General features: G+C 42.3%; 1 protein-coding gene across 1 annotated transcript in view; it reads right to left on the bottom strand.

Annotated features, from left to right (window-relative positions):
* Positions 1-22,007, bottom strand: part of LOC310794895 (serotransferrin-like) — a gene marked incomplete at both ends in the record, with an annotated part of 42,961 nt that overhangs the window by 15,787 nt on the left and 5,167 nt on the right. Inside the window, 11 exons of the mRNA XM_083656935.1 lie at positions 8,566-8,758; positions 8,909-9,090; positions 11,935-12,002; positions 12,248-12,398; positions 17,152-17,310; positions 17,722-17,824; positions 17,934-18,097; positions 18,227-18,380; positions 18,588-18,748; positions 19,147-19,202; positions 21,259-21,388. Coding sequence (XP_083513061.1) covers positions 8,566-8,758; positions 8,909-9,090; positions 11,935-12,002; positions 12,248-12,398; positions 17,152-17,310; positions 17,722-17,824; positions 17,934-18,097; positions 18,227-18,380; positions 18,588-18,748; positions 19,147-19,202; positions 21,259-21,388 — 1,521 coding nt within the window. The remainder of the gene's footprint in view (positions 1-8,565; positions 8,759-8,908; positions 9,091-11,934; positions 12,003-12,247; positions 12,399-17,151; positions 17,311-17,721; positions 17,825-17,933; positions 18,098-18,226; positions 18,381-18,587; positions 18,749-19,146; positions 19,203-21,258; positions 21,389-22,007) is intronic.

Genomic DNA, 22,007 nt, shown 5'->3' with positions numbered 1-22,007 from the left:
ATTGGCAACTCCGATGGCCTCGAAAAAAGCATCTGGACCGGAGGTCCATGATCAAGGCATCGATGGTGACGGATTGCCGGTGAGGTATGTAGGCTACACCCATGGCCGTAACTAGCTATGAGGACGGGGAGGTCCGGACCTCCCCTAATATTTCAGAGAGAAAAAAAAAAGTTTATTTTTTATTTTTTATAAAACAATCTGCATGGAAAAGCATGAAAAACACGGGATCGCTTTTATTTTAAAATGAAAGGCAGGTCAGGCAGGAAGTCATCTGACGCCACGTCCGCGGTAACTTGATTCCGAGAGAGCAGCAGCATGGTGGTGAGTGATGACTGTCTGTCTGCCTGGCGAGATAATTGAAGGTGAGCGAGCTGCGAGACAGTGAGCGAGTGAACGACAGACAGTGAGTGACACTGACAGATTTTTTAGCAACAACCAAGAAAGTAAGTGTCTAGTCTGTCTCTTAAGTAATGTTACCTGTGTGACACATTGGGATGCTACTGGCTAATCATGCATGATGCCAATTGCCAAGCTCCCGAAGTCAGGTATGCAGGTGGCTATATGCATGGTTTCAGTTTCATGACCCAATAAGTAACAAAAAGAGGTGGTGTAAAGTTAAAATCAACATAATATATTTTATTTTATTTTTCAATCGTTCCTATCAGGAATAAATAAATGTCCCTCTGTATGTTTTTTTATTATCGATGATGACTTTGTGTGTTGTGTACGGCTTGGGTTGTGTACCTGTGTTTGTAGGTGTCATTTTGATATGAATTTGGCTAAAACAATTTGTGTTTGTTAGTTACAATTATGTTGACAGGAGAGCTGAGCAGGTGGTGACATGAAAGAGAATATACTGAATAATGACATCACAACAGTATAATCCTAATGTTGATTTAAAATGATATATTACTCTAAATATGGCTAAAAAAGGGGAAAAAAAACCCTCAAATTTTTTCCGGCGGCGCCCTTGCGGGCGCCACCGAATCCGCCTCCCCTTGCTGGATCTCCCCTATTTCGGGACCCTGGTTACGGCCCTGGCTACACCACGCCAACGGGCGTTTAGTAGGCTTGCAGCGAGGCAGGGCCGGCGCAAGGATGAAATGACTGAGGGGGCAGTTATAACTGGGGAGGGGGCTGATTTTTTTTTTTTTCATATGATATTTTTATATCGTAAAACATAGGTTATATACCCGCTATGCCTATTTCTGGACTTTTTAACCATAAGAACCTCTGAAAAGCGCAATAACAACACAAGAAAGACTACTATTCAAAAATATATATATATATATTTTTTCACAGCAGCAGATTAAGGCATTAATAGAGATGAGCTTTGCATAACGTGAAATGCGGGACCTGTCTGGAGCACTCTGAACATACTGTATATGTCTATATGAAAAGTCATAAAACAATCAATAAACAATTGCTGCAAAAATCGACAAAAAAATAAACAAAATAATAGCCAGTCAGTGCCAGGTTCATTAAATTAAAGAAATAAAGTGATCAGATGCGTTGTCTCCATCTTTCTGCCCATGGCATGCTGTGTGCTTGGGTGCAGCTGATTTCTCTTTCTCTGTATGTGTGTGTGTGTGTCTGTTTTAATCACGCCATGATCACTACAACATGCAGTGAGGTTCAAATTTAATAAATAGCTACATCTCTGACACCTTGTGACAATCAAAGCACAGCAAATAGCGCTTACCTGCCAATTCTGAAACAACAGAGCTATGTTTACAGGGGGTAGCCTACATCAACTTAAACTGATCAAATTTGGTGAAGACTGCAGAAACAGCAGCCGAAACATGTCAGGTACAAACATTGCCTAACTGGCCTTTAGAGATGAACTATTCTTAAAAAAAAAAAAAAAAAAAAAAAATTAAGTGAGGGGGCAGAAAATTGAACTGAGGGGGCAAAGCCCCTCGTGGCGCCGGGCCCGCAACGAGGCCATAGTGCGATGTTTCTTTTCTAGGGAGCCGCCTAGCAAGTCGCGTGGATACTTCCGGGAAAATTAAAATTCGATTCCGTTTCCCTGGTCATGTGATACAGGAGATTGTGCATCTGGCAAAATAAAATATCCTTTCTAGTCTAATTCTACCCACGACTACTTTTGGTATGGAGGGGAAAATATATATAGGGTATACCGGTATTTGAAGTCCTCACAATGCTTCTAAATGTCTGCCGCCCACTGTGCAGAGATGTTGCACTCTGCATTCACCTGATAAGAAATTGCAGTCTTGCTTCATGCATGATGGTTCATGGATCGGTGAAGCCTACGTTGTTACAGTGGAAATATGTCTAATAATAAACATGACATGTTGGAGAGTTAAATAAGTTTGCCCATTTGTCCAAGACTCGTGTGCTGTGAAAACTGTTTTGAGCAGATTGTACATGAATACCTGAATATCACACAACTATAAGGGATGGGGTTTGTTGTGAATTTTAACTAGTATATCTATCAAACTCATAACCTGACTGCCAGATGGGGGCGGTATTGTGTTCACAAGACGCAGCCAGAGCCGTATAGATAGAAGAGTCCCGACATCTCCATTCACTCCAATGGACCAGTTTTTTACTCTCAAGAGTTCCAGGAAGTAAGGTCCTGGATTAAGCAGCACTGTCGAGTTGCAGCAAAATAGACAGTTTGTGTTGTAATCTGAAAGGGTTTTTCCCCCCCTTGAATCAAGTTGTACATTATCGGTTTTATTTTAGCATGCAAAAGTAGCGCGAGACCAATTCCTGGCTGTTCATTGGCCAATGAGTATCGCATTTTGGTCCTCTGCTGACGCCACTCTCTCTCTAGAGGACACTAGACGCAGCCACAAGGATACCGATGTCATCAGTGATGTCACTTGAGCAACATCAGATCGGCCCTTGACGGAGAGGCTTGTGTTTCCCCCCTAAAAGGGGGCGGGAACATGTGCCGCCAGCAGCTGCCTACAGATTGCGGATCTGGTGTAGCCTACACTGCATGAAATAGGCCACGCCCATCACGGGGGAAAGTGCTCCATTCACTCCCACACACCAGCGTCATTTTCCTTGAATTAAACATAGCTAAAAGCTGTTGTGTGGTGGGGCTGCGCAGACAACAAATGTAAAAAATCGCCTAATCAAGTTTTTTTGTACTCCTGAGCAAAACAAGGAAGCCATTGAGAATTGGCGAGAAGAAAAATGTGGATCTAGCTGTCAAGGAAGTAAGTTGGAGTGTTCAACTTCCGTATATATGATCTTTGTCGGGGAGGGGGGGGTTGTTTTCCCCATTTTTGGGCGTGGCTTCTGAATGATGACACGCTCCGCAGTGTCTCTATTGTGATTGTGACATCACTGATGATGTAATATACATTGTGACATCATCAGTGATGTCATAAGAGCAATTGTGATGTCATCAGTGATGCAAAGTTGTGACATCATCAGTGATCTCTTAAGAGCAAGTGAGCCACAGTCTGCCTTTGAAACCCCCTGGCCTATCCATAGATATATATAAAGGCTAGATGGCTTAAGGCGGAGTCACCAGCGTCATTGAACGGCCGCCATCTTGCTACAGTATGCTTTCTGGTACGTTCTATGGTAGCTGTTGGAGGGTGAGTGACCTGCACAGACAAAAATACTCATAACTCGCTGAAATCTTGACGGATTTACAAACGGTTTGGTTTATTACAAGCATATTCCGTTCCCGAGATACGGCCAAAAACAAACAAACACTAAAAACACTATTTTTTTGATGGGCTCTAAATTACACCAAAATTAAACCGAAGCATCTATGCCATGAGAGGGATTCAGGCACAAAGTTTCATGCAGTTTCATCCATTTTCCTAGGAGTTATGATAACCTGATGTTGCCATACTAACCCAACAACAGATGCTCATAACTCTTAGGAAAATGGATGAAACTGCATGAAACTAGGTGCGTGAATTCATCTCATGATGATGATGCTTCGGTTTAAGTTTGGTGTAATTTGGAGCCAAAAATAATAATAAAATGTTAGCGTTTTTTTAACCCATAGATATATTTAAAGCTGAGCTCCCTGTAGCAAGATGGCCGCAATGCGACGACGTCGCTCTCCATTGGCCGGCAGCGCGGGTAAGCTATCTAGCCTTTATATATATCTATGGGCCTATCCACCTTATTTTTGGTGGCCATTTTTGCCTGATCTGCTGATGGGTGCTTCTTCCGGTGTGATCCTCCCAGCCTTGTTGCTGACAGCTTGACACCCGTCTGGGCGAACGGAGCAATCACTAATCAGGTCCAGCTTGGCAAAAATCTCGTCAATAAATATCCCTTTAAAGGAGAATTTCGTTTTTTTTTAACCTGGACCCATCTCCTGGCATTAATTATGATTTGGCCACTCACCAGGCGATCTCCGCGGCGTTTCTGGCCGTCCTAGCGTTGTTTTGACATCAATAGCGTCCAAGTCAGTTGTAAAATGGAGCTGACTTGGGGCCAAGTGTGAGCCTGTCTTTCCTGCATCTAAATAGCTATTTTTATTCCCGTTTTCGCCAAATATCGTCATAATCTGATCCCTCAAGAACCACCACAGTGATATTTCGCCAAAGGCTGTTTCCTGGAGTTGCACAGGGATCAAATTATCTCAAACGTGATCTCGGTCACCAAGTCTCGTGAAGTCCCGCGATACTTTCCTGCCGACTGGCCAAGTAGCCTACAGGAGGACGCTTTGCGGTGGTGGTTTTAGCGCAACCTATGTGGGGTTTGGCGTAACCTATGTGGGATTCGAAATAACGAAGGTTATGCCAAACCCCACATAGGTTGCGCTAAAACCACCACCGCAAAGCGTCCTCCTGTACTTGGCCAGTCGGCAGGAAAGTATCGCGGGACTTCACGAGACTTGGTGACCGAGATCACGTTTGAGGTAATTTGATCCCTGTGCAACTCCAGTAAACAGCCTTTGGCGAAATATCACTGTGGTGGTTCTTGAGGGATCAGATTATGATGATATTTGGCGAAAACGGGAATAAAAATAGCTATTTAGATGCAGGAAAGACAGGCTCACACTTGGCCCCAAGTCAGCTCCATTTTACAACTGACTTGGACGCTATTGATGTCAAAACAACGCTAGGACGGCCAGAAACGCCGCGGAGATCGCCTGGTGAGTGGCCAAATCATAATTAATGCCAGGAGATGGGTCCAGGTTAAAAAAAAACGAAATTCTCCTTTAAGAGCGCAGTGCATTCATGGGTAATCGCCTGCTGTGGCTAATATTAACACTGTTTCCATACGGATCACCGGCGTTAGTTTGTTGTTTATAACAACAAATTCATAACGTTTTCTATCTTGGATGCGTTTTTTCGAATCGCACATAGGTTACGCCAAACCCCACATAAGTTACGCTAAAACGCACATACTTTACGCCTCGAATCCCACATACATTACGCTAAAACCACCACCGCAAAGCGTGTGGGTTTCAGGACGAAACAGACTCGAGCCACTAACGTCATCTTAAGAGCACAATATTCTTGGAATGCAAGTTTAACTAAACAATGTCCTCTGCATTCTACATAAAATTAAGATATTACGGTTGGTTTATTTTGTATGTTACATACGTATTGACCAAGTTATGTCCAATTCAGCCAGGGTACAAGAGACTGAGTGTAGGCAGCCATCTTTTCAAATCAAGTAGAATACATTAGGAAATGGCAAGCTGCAGCAATAGTCACGTTAAAGTGTAACTAACCCCCAAAACACTTTTTTTCAGCTTTTAACCAATATATATGACTTTGGGGGTGATGTGTGAAGAATGCTGGTCAAAATTTCCACATTTGACACCAAACTGTTGCCATTTTACCATTTGTATCATTTTTCAGCAGCATATCTGGCATAAGCGCCCTCTAAGGGTGGAACACTGTTTTTTTTTTTTTCCCTCAAATGAATGGGAGATTAGGTAGGTACAAACTGACGTCACAGTGTCCCCAAAGACTATGGGATTTCAAGATAGTTACTCCACTACTCCCCCTGTACCCTTTCGGCTCCTCACAACTCCAAGCCTATTCCCATGATGTCACTTGACCTGTTAATTTATTACAATTGCCTGTTATTTTCCTACCAACTCCTATGTAACACAATACTATCAATAAACGCCACTATAATCATAAAAGGAAGGACATGACATTGTGTTGCTGTAAAATCATTCCCAACCTTTTATAAATCTCCAAAACAGCAACTTTTCAGGAAGTTTGCTCTTAAAATACTGAACCAAACGTTGTCGAAGTTGGCACATGTCTTAATTATAGTTAGTTTCCCGCTGAATGTGTCATTACTTTATTAATAACTTACCTGGATAAGCTCGAATGATGATGTTTATATTATCAGTCCGAGTTGGAAGCACTGTCTCCAGCCCAGTCAGGCGGGAGAGAGTCATACTGTATCCTCATCATCCTCATGCACGAGCCCCAAGCTCCGGGGGCACGCGCAGCAGCAGCTGGGCTCTCTGTGCTCTCTCGGCCAGAGCAGAGAGAGCACAGTCTGACATTTCCGCAAACAAATCTCATCGAAGTTTAGCGCACATGTAAAATATAACGCTATACTACGACGTGACAAAGCTTCTCTAAACACATCGGCTCCTATCATATATTTCCCTGCATCCCTCCTACTGAGATTATATCGGTATTGAGTTTGGACAGACTGAATGGGGACAGACTGAATGGGCTGACTGAGGAGGAGAGATCTGCAGCTGTGCCCTGAGAGACACTCGCCTCGCTCCGACTATAGCAGGCTACTCAGCTACTGACGCTGTGCCCGTCTGTGAAAAGCGTCCTGTCCAGTCGCACCTTCGCAAACAGATGCGGGATTCTCTCAATCCTGTACCCAATCTCAGACTGTATTGAGCAGAAAAATCGCACACCAGCTATTTCTGTCTGTGTTTGTTTGTTGCTCCGTGAGGTTACAGAGCGCCCCATGCATGCAGGAGGCTGTTTCGCCAGCCGCAGGAGGGAGGAGGCGCAGCCTGCACTGCGCTGAGAGGAAAACTTTTGCACAACTTTTAACAAGAATCACGAAAAGCCCCCAAACTAAAATGAAAAAGGGACTTCATGGCAAGTTGGACGAGGGAATGACGTAGAGAAATCTCGCATTGTGTTACCCCAGAGCGGGGGGTTTGTCGTATTGTGCGGTGTGCTGCTGTAACGAGCCTCACGTCACTTTGCTCTTATCGATAAGACGCCCACATACACATACATGGACAAAAATAATTAAATTTCTAGTTCGCCACTGAATTACCAAATTTATATAACTTTCAACCATTTTAAGCAACGCTGTTTCCATACAGACCACCAGCGTTGGCTAGTTGTTGATATTTATAAAGATATTGCCCCTCTCAAATAAATTATTTTTGAGGCGGTAGGCAAACTGTAATGGCGTCGATTTCCGAAAAAAAATCTTGACTTGAACACAGCCAAAGAGTTTAGTATAGACAAGAGCATATGTCATTTCTTGGTTTTTTCCATAGGTATTTTCAAATCACTGTTCTGATACATATCTGGGGGGTTAGTCCCCCTTTAAACCGGACCTTGTACGCACAATTATTTTTTACAGTGGGGCATTCAAAAATAAGGTGCTTCTTTTAACCTCTTTATATTTGTGTTTTCAATTTTTTCTTTATCTAAAAAATTTATTTACTGTCCCTTGTTTTATGCATTATAAATTAATTTGTAAACATTATTATTATTATGAAAATAAACCTGAAAGTAGACAAATTCCATGCCACGGTATTTTCATTCCAGAGTCGGGGGTTGTTAGCATGACTGTTTATGGCACTGGATGCAATTTTGATCATTTTTAATACATACACACTTTCAATAAAGATATTATTAGCGATATGCATGTTTATCAAGATTATTTTAAAGGGCGTTTCCATCACTACAATAACAACAACATCCCAGGCCGTGTTGGTTTTACACCAAACATAACACAATCTTTCTGTGACAAGAATGTTACATCAAAAAGAGTATTCTTTATTGGAGAAAAGTGAAGCAAAGTATTGACAAAACACTGTTGATCCATTGACATTGGCATTATTTTAGGTTGTGTAGCATTATTCAGTAACAACATGTAAAGTAGCGACATATGAGCCTGATTGGTCACTTTGAGTTAATTTGTAGAGGTTGTTATAGTGCAACGTGTATAGAAAAAAAAAGGTGGAAGTGACAGTTTTGTATATTACGAGTACATTGTGATTTTTGTTTTTGTAGTGTGTGTCTCTAGAAAACAATCAAAAGCAAAATACACAAAGTCATTTTCGGGTCCAGTGTAGGCCGGTTGCATGAATCATTGTGGTCAGACGGAGGCATTGCATGTCCCGAGGTCCTCACTAGTTTTTTTGCTGGCAGGAATGAAAAGTGCAAATTCTCTCCAGATCTAATGAAAATGGAAAGAACATAATTTAAACTTTAGAAGTGTGTGTGTGTGTGTGTGTGTGTGTGTGTGTGTGTGTGCGCGTGCGCGTGCATGTGTGCGTAGGTGTGTGTGGTGCATGAAAGAAAGAAGGTGGAGCTTTCAAGGGTATCGATGCAAAAATGTGTTTGTTCATCTTGTTCATCTGTTGCGCAGCATACAGACCTGAAGCAGTGGCACCGCACTCCCTGAGCGAGTTCATGGCAGTCATGTACCCCGGGCCCAGGAAAGTGTTATAGGTCGTTCCAACTGCTACATCCTGGAGGCACTTAGTGGAGTCTTTGAACAGGAGGTTCTTCCCATCTACTGACTCAAACATTCTGAATCCAGGATCACTGCCAGCGGGACCAAACTTGGCCTGAAAATGAATATTTACGTGTAGGCCAACGTTATTCATTTTCATATTTGATTAATGTCTACCATAGTGTTATGTTGATAATACTTGTAATACACTTGATTTAAATTGAATACAAACAACCTAAAAGTAACATTGAAGTTAGTTCCCAACCTGCTGGTCCTGGAGAATGCGCACCACCTCACTGTGGGTCTCTGGACGCGTCACCACAGCATGTGCAGGCACTTTGGCGAGGTGACACGAGGCGTACTCGGTGACTGCGACAGGACCCTTCCCAGGGCAGATCAGCTCATAATCAGCAGACTTCACAGCCTGAGCCCATGCTGGACCATTACCTTTGACAAAAAGAGGTGGGACAAGAGAGAGGAGTGAAGAATGTTGTAGTTTTAGAACAAACGATGCTGTCATGGAAGAGATGTGAGAACAGGGAGCATGGGCGGATTAATACTCCATGGTGCCCCTGGGCGGCAACTCTCAAGTGGTAATGCCAGTTTTCCCCTCGCAAAAAGTTTGCCTAAATTCAGAGCGGTATTTGCCCCCCTTGCCAACAAACTAGCATGAGATGGAATGGATGCTTCAGGGCTGATCAACTAAATTGTTCAGGGGACCACATTGTCAGAAACCTATGGGGCCGGGGGCCGGACCGTTCCCCGACCTATTAATCCCATTAAATGTACCCTTGACACAACGCGCCACCACATTTTCAAAAGTAGCGTAATTTTAGTTTAAAAGTGCTTAATTTCTGTGCAACAAAAGCTGTGTTAAAGCCCCAAAAGTAAACACATTTGAAACAAATCTAAGAATTCGACAACACATGTCAGCCATTTGAAATATAATTTGGTCAATTCTGACATCTCTTACCTAGCTACACCACAGCATTGTAAACATTTGTAGTGCATCAGGAAAGGAAGACAACTGTAAACGTTCTTTCTTGTTCACCTAGCACAGTATTAAATACTGAGTATCTCATGAAAACCTATTAATATTGCATCTTTTGTGTTTAGCTACTGTACGTCACAGGATTGTAACATTGTAGTGCAGCAAGAAAGGAAAGCCACTGTAAACATTTTAACCATATTTCTTGTTTAGAACCTACCTAGATACATCACACATCTCCTGAAAAAACATTTATAATGCATCTTTCTTGATTAGCTAAATCACAGCGCCATCTCCTGGAAAAAAAACATAAATATTGCACCTTTCTTGTGGCTACATCACATTTGAAAAACCACCTTTTGGTTGTAATAAGTAAATTAAGTTTAATTGTTAAAATAAATAAATAGAACTCATCCGCCAGTTGAATAGCCTCTTCTAGTTTCATATTATATAAGTATCTTCATTCTAGCTTTGAAAATAAGCCCGCTAGAGCCTATGAAATAAAGCATTGTCAACCACAGATGCCGGCGTCCTCAAGAAGTTGGTGAACCTGAAGGCTATACCACGAATGTTGGATATGAAGATCCAGGATCTGTCCCTTGATCTGGTTTGACTAAACCAGATAATTGCGATCCTGGTTAAGTGATACTACGAGACAAGTTTGGAACTCGTTAAGTGGAACCAGGTTTTTCTAATCAAGCCGAGAGCTCGTGCCGCAAAAGAGGCGTGGTTTTTAACAACTGCCAATCACAATGCAATATGGACTGCTCCAACTTCTACAGCACCAGACACGCCTATTTCCTCATTCATTGAAACCGCAAATAAAAATCCGCGTTGGATATTATTAGTCTGTTCACGAATGACTGTCTAAAGTTACCACTTTTATCCACATCAGTAATTTCTTTGAAGAGCGGTTTCTGCCTCCACGTAGGCTATCTACAGCAGCTCAATTCACCCTCTCAATAAACTCAATAAAACTGCCGGCATGTCTTTTTTTGCGAGTGGAAGCAATGTGTAATCTATCTCAGTCCAAAATCCGTATGTATAGACCCTTTAGGCTCAATGAATAATAATGATCTCATGATGTGTTTAGTCGCACTGATTGAATAATTCCTATAGGCTAATCAATTAAAAAAAGAATGATAATAAAATTAAAAAAGGCTTCTGAACTGAATCGACACGGTACGTGCGGGAATAGATTTTATTTATAAAAAATAGCCTATTTTGTGGTCACATATATAGGCTATTGTCAGCAGAGTCGCATATCTCCATATTATATATAATGATGCTGGAAATATGAAGTTCAATCACATCATACAGGCCAAAAGCAACACAGTTGCAGCTGCAAAATGCAGGAGTAGCCTAGATATGAATCATCTTAATATGGGATCGCCTGTGTGCAGGTGATCCCATATTAAATTGCTTAGATGTAGTAGGCTATTCTAGCATGAATGAATGAATGAATGAATGAAAGTTTTATTCACGTGTCAGGACAAATTACATGACCCATCCCACATGGGATTATCAGACACATCAACATAAAGTTATTACCGTATCGATTCCGGTGCATAAACAATACAAAACCATACAAACACACACACCGCACACACGGCATGGACAGCAAAACACTAGCATGTATGACCAACCCAACGTCAGTCTCAGCTCCATTGCGCACACGGCACCGTGCGCTTTGGAGACGCTTATGTAACCTTTTTATGCCGCTTTAGTGATATTTCTCCACTCACCATTCAGCTGCAATCGATCAGCGGGGTCAAACAACGTATCTAGGCTACTTGAGAGCACAAAAATGAATATATAAAAACATATTCCAAAGTGGTAAGTAGGGCTTAATTTAAATGTAGCCTGCAACAAGTGGAAGGCTTTAGTCCTTGATTAATTCAACAGGAGCCTTTTTTTTTCTTTTTTCTTTTTCTTTTTCATTTGAATGCAATGTATTTTTCATATGGGGACCATATGAATGGTGACTCGCTGTTTCCAGAGAGCTGATTGGTAAGAAGGTGGGTCTTTCATGGGTTTTGATCTTATCCTCTGAACTTAACCTGCTACAAAGCAGTTTAGCCGCAGAGCATAAGTTGCTATGGTGATCTATCTCGATAAGAAGTTAACTAGCGTCGTGGTATGGCAAAACTAGGGTTAAACCTGAAGTTACCTCGCCAAGCCAGTAATCTTGTTTCATGGCACAGGCCCCTGGAGTCTTGGTGCACCTGAGCAGTTGCCCAGACTGTATATGGTTAATCCGCCCATGAGAGGAAGATGCATAGAGCTAAATGGCAGTCTCTTACCATCACTGTTGTCTCCAATGGTTGTGTGTTTGATGAAGGCGACATCTCCACCTCCCTGGACGAGACATCTATAATGATAGTATTCACAACAAATACACGATTGTGAAGGAGTGGCCATTAGCCCATTGATACCTGATGCAGCATTTGTGTGTGTATCCCTTTATGGCTGCGAACCGCATGACGCGGTTCGCGGTCTACACACACACAAATGAGGCATATACATGCAAATGCTGCATCAGGTATCAATGGGTTAGTGGGCTCTGGAAGCGTATTTCACGTAAAAAAATAAAGAAAGAAAAAAGGCGCTCCCTACCTAAAGGCCCCAGCATAGCCATAGTACTGCTCTTGAGCGCTTGCTTTGCACTTGAATTCATCTCCCATAGCTTTGCCACTACCGATACAACGAGCACAGAACTTGGAGGTGGCGCTTGCTCCGGGGGCGCAGCCTTCACTGAAATACTGAGCTGAAGAGAGAAGGGGACAAAGTCAGTGTATTGGTGTTACACTTACAGATGTGCAAGACAAGGAGCTTAAAGGATACGTCTGGTGTTTTCATCCTCCCATTAACACCACTTCCCACATTCCCTTTCTCCTTCAAAGCTGAAGTCTTGGCTCTTCTGTCAGCTAAACACCTTTAAATACAGCTCACAAAGACATTGTTTCCATTTAAACAAGCGCAAATTCCCAATAGAGACACTGCATGAAATAGGCCACGCCCATCACGGGGGAAATCGCTCCGTTCACTCCCATTCACTCCCATTCACCAGCGTCATTTAAATAAATTTTAATTTAATTTTTTTTATTAATTTTTTTTATTTAAATTTAAATTTAATTAAACATAGCTAAAAGCTGTTGTGTGGTGGGCTGCGCAGACAAATGTAAATGTAGACAAATGTAAAAAATCGCCAATTAAAGTTGTTTTGTACTCCCTAGCAAAACAAGGAAGCCATTGAGCATTCGCGAGAAGAAAATGTGGATTTAGGAACTTCTAGGAAGTAAGTTGGAGTGTTCATCTTCCATATACTGTATATGATCTTTGTGTGCAACTACGTGACATAGGCGAACGCCAGCGCATCTGATGCCATCTGTCTGACGTTACATCAGCGTTGTTTTCATTAATTTAAACATGCCTAAAAGCTCATGTCATAGTATTTCACTTCAGGCCACTGTGTGGGATCATTTAAGCCTGGATTATGCTTGACGCTTTGGCCGGCCGCACGGAAATGAGAGACACGGAATCCGACGAGGAAACGCGTGGAGCTTGTATACTCTGTGTGGGTTTCTGCAGGCGGAATTGAGCGCGAGTCTTGAAAACTCCACTTTGTCCGCCCGTCCGCGTCCGCGTAGTTACAAAATTCGCCGTGCGCACGGCCGGTCGAAAACCGTCCGCACGGAGCCTTGCGGAGGGGCGTGTCTGCTGATTTGACGTCACTTTTCCGCGCGGACACTCGCGTTCCTCGCTGATGTGGAAAGCATAATGAGACCTTTATCCAGCGTTGTTTGGGCAATGAAAAGGGACACTGCTCCAGGCCAACTGAGTTAATTTTCTCGATGTACCTTTCCCTCTCCGTTGGAGGAAGTGTACTGAAATAATCTTTTGACATTATCTAAAAATAAAACTGTCCAAATCCCTGTAAAACCCCACAAAACTATTTCTACCTGACGAGAAATGATGACGTGTTTTGCAGTGTCTCTATAGCTGCCACCACATATGCAAATTTCTGAAATGCAGGGTGGCAGGGGGCAGCCCACTCTAGCCTGCATTTGAACCCCCCCCCCCCCCCCCCCACCCCCCCCCCCCCCCCCCCCCCCCACCTCCATCACCGTCCCCCTTTTAGCCAACACACAGGCCCCTATTCTCCCACAGGCCTTCGGCACTAAAACGGGCCTTCGGCGCTAAAAAACGTGCCTTGCGCCTGTCTCGGGAAGATATCAACATGGCTTTAGGCTGGTAAATGCGCTTTACGCTGAATGGGCGTGGCGCACTCCCTGAATGGGCGAGAATGGGCGTTTCGGCCTTAAATGCCGGCCTAATGATATCTTCCCAACTGGCGTAAATTTAGCGCTTTGCGCTTTTGAAAACCAGGCCTATTCAGTGCGCCAGTTGCGAGGAGCGCTCTTCTGCCTCTCATCTCCTCTGTCACCCTTCTCTCTCTCTCTCTGACTCCCTCGCTCAGACAGACACAACACACGTCCCATAGGAAAAAGAAGTTGTAAGTTCACTGCCTGGCATGTCCCAGCATGCATTGTGCTACTCCATTTCGCTACTAAATAGCAACCAAATGAGCCGAAATAGATATAAAGGTAGATCTAAATAATGTGTAATGGTAACACAACCTGCAATTGTAGAACATTTCAATATTGGACCAAATAAAACATTGAAAACACCACCCTATGTGAAACATATATGTCATCTTGGGGCTATATATATATCCCTCGTCGATTTAATGTGATTTAGATAAGTGACAGCGTAACGCGCTTCTACTGTCATGTCCTACTGTGATGTCCGCTCCAATAAATTGGCTCTACTTCACATTTTAGTTTTACAATAAAAACACATTTCTGCAATGACTTTACATAATGTAGGCTATATTTATGTGCATCATCCTACCTGCAGCAGAGGAGAGAAAACGATATCTTTCTGGACAAACTTTCACCAATCTAATTAATCTCATCATATAGGGATAGGCTATATTTTTCTAGCTGATTAGAACATTCGATCTTGCTATAGTGTAGCGTATTTACATGCTTGCAGTATTTAAACTGCAGTTAGATTGGTTTGAGAAGTATAATAATATGGAATAATAGCCTATATATGGAGACAGACAGACGGGATGAAGGGAGGGGGGGGGGAGCAGAGCGCTTGGCTTTGTCTGGTTTTACTGGACCACTGGAATTGGAGCTTAAAAGGCAAGCGTGTGATTCGTTTATTGCACTTATCCAATGAGCAGACGGTGCATAATTTTACGCTTGAAAGGCATGGTTGTAATGCTTTAGGCTGCGTGTAGCGCCAACACCAAGATATCAAGTGCGCTGGTCCACGCCCACTGATCAGCGCTGCGCCATCTGTATAACAGAGATCATGTCCATCAGCCACATGTGAAAAGAAGGTGAAGAGGAGGACTTCCATTGCTTCAGAATAAGTTTTTTGGCGACAGTTGTCCCGAGTGTCAGAGATTGCTGCAAAGCTGTAGGGAAGTTCAGAGAGGACTCCGAGCATCCGAATATTGCGAGTTCCGCCTCCAGTTGCAGGCTTATTTTGTAGGCCTTGGAGCAGTGGTTCTCAAATGGAGGTCCGACCGGGGTCCTTGGGAGGTTCCAGGGGGTCCCCAGCCAAAAGGGGAGTAATTTATTTTTGCTATAATTCCATTCATAAGCAACACAATGGCTATTTTGGTCATGGGTTTTATACACTGTCTGTAATAAAACATCTAAAAGCATCAATCTTATTATATGGGGGTCCGTGGGACAAAATCCTATCAAATGGGGGTCCGTGGTCTAATTTTTGTCATTTTAGGGGTCCTTCGTGTAATTTTTTTTTAGAACCACTGCCTTAGAGTAGCAATCAAATATTTTGGCCCAGAACCCTGTTAGTAAAGGGCAGAACCAGAAGGCATGAGATAGTGTGCCCTCCAACACCTGTCACACAGTGGTGACACAGGAGGATACAGTAGATCTTGTGCAACGGCATGGCTTTTGAATTAAAATGTGTATTTATTTGTATGTATTTTTTAAATATACAATATGGGCCCTATTCTCCCACAGGCCTTCGGCGCTAAAACGGGCCTTAAACGCAAAAAAACGTGCCTTGCGCCTGCCTCGGGAAGATATCAATATGGCTTTACGCTGCCAAATGCGCTTTAGGCCGAATGGGCGTGGCGCAGTCCCAGAATGGGCGAGAATGGGCATGTCGGCCTTAAATATGGCCTTAATGATATCTTCCCACCTGGCGTAAATTTAGCGCTCAGCGCTTTTGAAAACCAGGCCTATTCAGTGCGCCAGTTGCGCGGAGCGCTCCCCTCTGGCACCCTTCTCTGTGTCACTCTCTCCCTCTCTCCTCAGTCTGACAGGCACAATATGACTGTCTCTCTCTGACTCCCTCGCTCAGACAGACACAACACACATCCCATAGGAAAAAGCAGTTGTAAGTTCACTGCCTGGCATGTCCCAGCATGCAATGGGCTTCTCCATTTCGCTACTAAATAGCAACCAAATGAGCCGAAATAGATATAAAGGTCGATTTAAATAATGTTTAATGGTAACACAACCTGCAGAACATTTCAATATTGGACCAAATAAAACATCGAAATGAAAACACCACCTTATGTGAAACCTATATGTCATCCTGGGCCTATATATGTCCCTTGTCGATTTAACGTGATTTAGATAAGTGACAGCGTAACGCGCTTCTGTCATGTCCTACTGTGATGTCCGCTCCAATAAATTGGCTCTACTTCACATTTTAGTTTTACAATAAAAACACATTTATGCAATGACTACATAATGTAGGCTATATTTATGTGCATATCCTACCATCCTAGCAGGGGAGAGAAAACGATATCTTTCTGGACAAACTTTCACCAATCTACTAATCTCATCATATAGGGATAGGCTATATTTTTCTAGCTGATGCCTTTAGAACATTCTTTTCACTTTGATCTTGCTATAGTGTAGCGTATTCACATGCTTGCAGTATTTAAACTGCAGTTAGATTGGTTTGAGAAGCATAATAATATGGAATAATAGCCTATATATGGAGACAGACAGACTGGATGAAGGGAGGGGGGGGGGGCAGAGCGCTTGGCTTTTGTCTGGTTTTGCTGGACCACTGGAATTGGAGCTTAAAAGGCAAGCGTGCGATTCGTTTATTGCACTTATCCAATGAGCATGACGGTGCATAATTTTACGCTTAAAAGGCGTGGTTGTAATGCTTTAGGCTGCGTGTAGCGCCAAGACCAAGATATCAAGTGCGCTGGTCCACGCCCACTGCGCCAGGCGCTCGGCGTAGAAACTAGGCCGATGCAACGATAGGGGCACATAGCTCTATGGCTACTGGGACGTGGCTTTATTGCACATCTGCTGCTACATGGATGAGACTTGTTAGAAAAACAAATAGCTGATTTTGTGATTTTCATAGGATTTGTTGACAGTAAGAAATGTATTAAAAAACCCACCAGCCTGATCCTTGAATACTCACGGTGTGGTACAGTTACTTACTGAAGTCGCAGTTCCGAGTCTTTTTGTGGATCAGACCCATGGGGATGTTCCAGCCGGCGGTTCTGCCTATGCCGGTGTGACAAGACATCTTGCCCCGCAGGGCATCCCAGCTCGTCACAGTACCCTTCTTCACCACCGCCACAGCATAGTAAGACGAGGCTGAGCCAGTGGAAACACGTGATGGAAGAGTGGAAGTGCATGAAAAAAAATGATTGTTATACATTACATTCTACATTGTATGTATATATATATATATATATATATATATATATATATATATATATATATATATATATTTATTAACTTTTATATATATATATATATAACTTTTATGTGGAATATATATATATATATTATGTAGAATATATATATATATATATATATATATATATATATATATTCCACATAAAAGTTAATTAATATTAGAAAAGGTATTTTAAAATACAAATAGAGGAAGGTATTTACCAATTCCAGAGGTGCTGCACAGGTCTGTGGAGAGCATAGGAGAAAATATTGGTCATAATTTAGAACAGGTACAATATCTATAAAATCTGTTTGCATGCCATACACTCAAACCTCCATTATACTGCTCCACCATGGCAGGGACCAGACCACACTTCCCAGCTGTATACACCTGTCCTCCATCCACCGCCATCGCATCAGCCTCTTTACGCTGGGAGCAGGAGAACGAAGACCACAGATCATCAGACATGGCTACTGCATTAAATAGAGCAAAAGATCCAAGCTACGGATTCCCATATTGCTATCAGAGATTGTGTTACCATAATCTTCTTCAAGCATTCTTCCACTGAAGCGGCAGGCTGGCATTCGATCTTGATGGCGAAGTCGTCGTCCATGCTATTGATGCTCCACGCGTCGCACTTTGTTGTCTCAGCGCGACCCACAGGGCACCACTTAATGGCAGTTGATGGAGTCGCAGCTGGCTCTAAGACAAATCAAAGGAGACAACCGTAAGACAATGGCTGCTAGACGGGTGTGTGTGTGTGTGTGTGTGTGTGCGCGCGCGCGGGTGTGTGTGTGTGCACGTATGTGTGTGTGTGCGTGCGTGCCATACCTTTCTTCAGGGAGCGGATGATGCTCATGTATTCAGCACCTAAATACAGGAAGGAGTCTGTGTTTGGGGGCAGCTTGACCAGCTTCTCTGTTGAGTCCTTGAACATCAGGTTCTTGGCCCCGGGATAGCTAGCAGAGGAGAACAGGTCAAAGCCCTAAAAGACACGAAAGACGTTGGATCATGGTGTGAGCATTGAAATTCATTTAAAAAAAGTCTGAAAAGTGCTTGAAACATGAGATAGATGAGATGAAACATTATTAGTAAATGGTATACTCTGTGTGTCTGGCAGTCAAGTCTACAACTTGCTCCTGCTGTATAAATATTCATCCTTATGTATCTGGACGGATCAGCTGTATCTTACTGTGACGGCGGTGAGGCTGGTGTAGATTAACTCCACGTTTGCGTCCTTGCGGCTGACCACAGCGTGGGCTGGTACCTTGGCCAGGTGGCAGGCCTTGTAGCTGTCGATGGGTGCTCTGCTGCCATCCTTGCAGAGCAGCTCATAGTTGGCCTTCTCTGAATCTGTGAAAGTGTAACAGTCAAAACTTGCAACAAATTAGAGTCAGAATTGAATTATCTGTTTAATTTTCAGAAGTGTAACTTCTAGCAGAGGGGGCGGAGCAACGACCCGGGCAGCAGGGGGAAATTGGCCAAGTACAATTGGGGGAAAGTGTAACTTCAAACTCAACTAACCTTATTCTCAGATCTCTGACTTACTTTTCAGAATAAGAGATTAATCTCAGAACATGTGGCCCTAATCCTGTTGCATAAATGAGACTGAGGTTGGTTGCTCTTTCACAGCAATAATCTTCTTCACAGTTGCATGTACAGTATATGCCTGGCAGCTGCTAAATGTATATATTTTTTAAATCAAAGGTACGAGTCAATATTATATCTGCAGTCATCCTGTTGGTACTGACCAGGAACAGTGAGGTGCTTGACAAAAGCCACTTCTCCAGCTCCCTCCTTCAAACACCTGTCAGAGCAACACACAGATGCATCAACATTTGAGGAGGTTGTTATTATTATTATTATTATTAATAATAATAATAATAATATTCATATTATTTTAGCAGCAATATACTTTATAGTATGCAGAGATTATGGCAATATACTTTATAGTATGCAGAGATTATGGCAATATACTTTATAGTATTTTCAAAGAAAAAAGGGGAACCAAGGCACTCTTATTGTGGAAAAATTAAAAAGCCTTTATTAGAAGTGGCTATGGCACCTCTCTCCAAAGAGCACCTTATTGGAATTATCACTCTCCAAACAGAAGCGCTTCTCTCCTCTGCTTTATACTTTATAGTATGCAGAGATTATGGCAATATACTTTATAGTATTCAGATTCAGATTCATTTATTAAGGACTGCACAACAAGTCGGCAGAATTTGCTTTCGGTACAGCAATTGTTAGGCACATGAATATGTGTCAGCATGAGACATTACAGTACATAGACAGACATATGACAACATAAATACAGAACATTCAACATATACATTGCTGGAGAGGTATGCAGTGAGGTTTCAGAGGTGAGTGGAGTTCAGAAACCTGATGGCAGTGGGAAGAAAACTGTTTTTGAATCGTGTTGTTTTGGTGGAAAGTGATCTGAAGCGCCGTCCAGAGGGCAACAGTTGGAACAGGTGATTGGCTGGGTGAGATGGGTCAGAAACTATTTTTTGTGCTCGTGTGATTGTCCGTTTGTGGTAGAGAGTGTCCAGTGATGGGAGTGGGGTACCTATAATTTTTGAAGCTTTTTTTATTATTCGTTGGAGTTTGTTGCGTGAGTTACTGTCCAGGTTGCCGTACCAGATGGTTATGGATGAGGTGAGGATGCTTTCTAGTATGGCTGTATAGAACTGGAGGAGCAGATTGGATTTTACTTTGAATTTTTTGAGCTGCCGGAGGTGAAAAAGTCTTTGATTGGCCTTTTTGATTATGTGACCGGTGTTATTGTCCCATTTGAGTGTGTTGCTGATGTGGGTGCCCAGGAATTTGTATGTGTCTGTGGTGGTTATGGGTTGTCCGGAGATGTGGAGGGGTGTCTTGGGGGTGTATGCAGAGGGGGGGTATGCAGAGATTATGGCAATATACTTTATAGTATGCAGAGATTATGGTAATATACTTTATAGTATGCAGAGATTATGGCAATATACTTTATAGTATGCAGCGATATACCAGCTCAGTGGCCTTAGGGTTTGAGTGTCCGCCCTGAGACTGGGAGGTTGTGAGTTCGATCCCCGGCCGAGTCATACCAAAGACTATAAAAATAGGACCCCTTTGCCTCCCTGCTTGGCACTCAGCATCAAAGGGTTGGAATTGGGGGGTTAGATACATATGATTAAAAAGCCTTTATTAGAAGTGGCTATGGCACCTCTCTCCAAAGAGCACCTTATTGGAATTATCACTCTCCAAACAGAAGCGCTTCTCTCCTCTGCTTTATACTTTATAGTATGATGATATTATGGCAATATACTTCATAGTATGCAGAGATTATGGCAATATACTTTATAGTATGCAGAGATTATGGCAATATACTTTATAGTATGATGATATTATGGCAATATACTTTATAGTATGATGAGATTATGGCAATATACTTTATAGTATGATGAGATTATGGCAATATACTTTATCGTATGCAGAGATTATGGCAATATACTTTATAGTATGATGATATTATGGCAATTTACTTTATAGTATGATGATATTATGGCAATATACTTTATAATATGATGATATTATGCCAATATACTTTATAGTATGATGATATTATGGCAGAGATTATGGCAATATACTTTATAGTATGATGATTTATGGAAATATACTTTATAGTATGATGATATTATGGCAATATACTTTATAGTATGATGAGATTATGGCAATATACTTTACAGTATGCAGAGATTATGGCAATATACTTTATAGTATAATGATACTATGGCAATATACTTTATAGTATGCAGAGATTATGGCAATATACTTTATAGTATGCTGAGATTATGGTGGGCTAAAAGACTGAAACTCACAGGAAGGCTCCTCCATAGTCATAGTAAGGCTCACTCCGGGATCTGGAACAGTCATTCTTGCACAGCTGACATAGTTTGGAACCCTGTGGTGCTCCCGGGACACAGCTGGCCAAAAAGAATTCGCTCACCGCTAAAAAAAATAAAGAAACAAAAGGGGAAATTATCAGGTGTTATTTTAGGGTTCTTAGGACATTACATTACATTTGTAATTCTCACACACAACTGGCAACCAAGACCAATATCAGATGACATTTGTTTGCTTGGAGCACTAGCTACACAGTATTCCATATTGTGATGTTTCAGTGACATGGTGATGACACAACTATATTCCTCTGCGATTACTGCACTTTCTTTTTACTGTCTTGAATGTCTGTGTGTTAGCCCAGCTATTCTCAACCACTGGGTCGTGGCCCGCTGGTGGGCCTCGGAGCACCGTGTAGTGGGCCACAGAGGCAGTATTGCCAAATATATGAAAAAGAAAGTGTGATTACAGCTAGTTATTTATTTATTTTTACATCTAAATGTCCTCAAGAATTACATAGATCAAAAACTTCCTATTAAAATACATCATTTCATTGACTTTTTTCCTCTCTCTTTCATTTATCTGGGAAGGTGGTCCTCTTCTTCTTTTTTACACCCACATGCCAATATTGAGTCATAGTCATAGCACCACCTACTGGCAACAGGAACTCTGCCTTATGTGACAAAAATTGTGATTTAACATGAAGTTTACATGGTGTCATCTATAC

This window comes from Poromitra crassiceps, assembly GCF_964638095.1.
Source record: "Poromitra crassiceps genome assembly, chromosome: 20".
NCBI classification, from domain to species: domain Eukaryota; kingdom Metazoa; phylum Chordata; class Actinopteri; order Beryciformes; family Melamphaidae; genus Poromitra; species Poromitra crassiceps.
The sequence above is the reverse complement of the archived record's forward strand: the minus strand, read 5'-3'. Positions and strand labels throughout refer to the sequence as shown.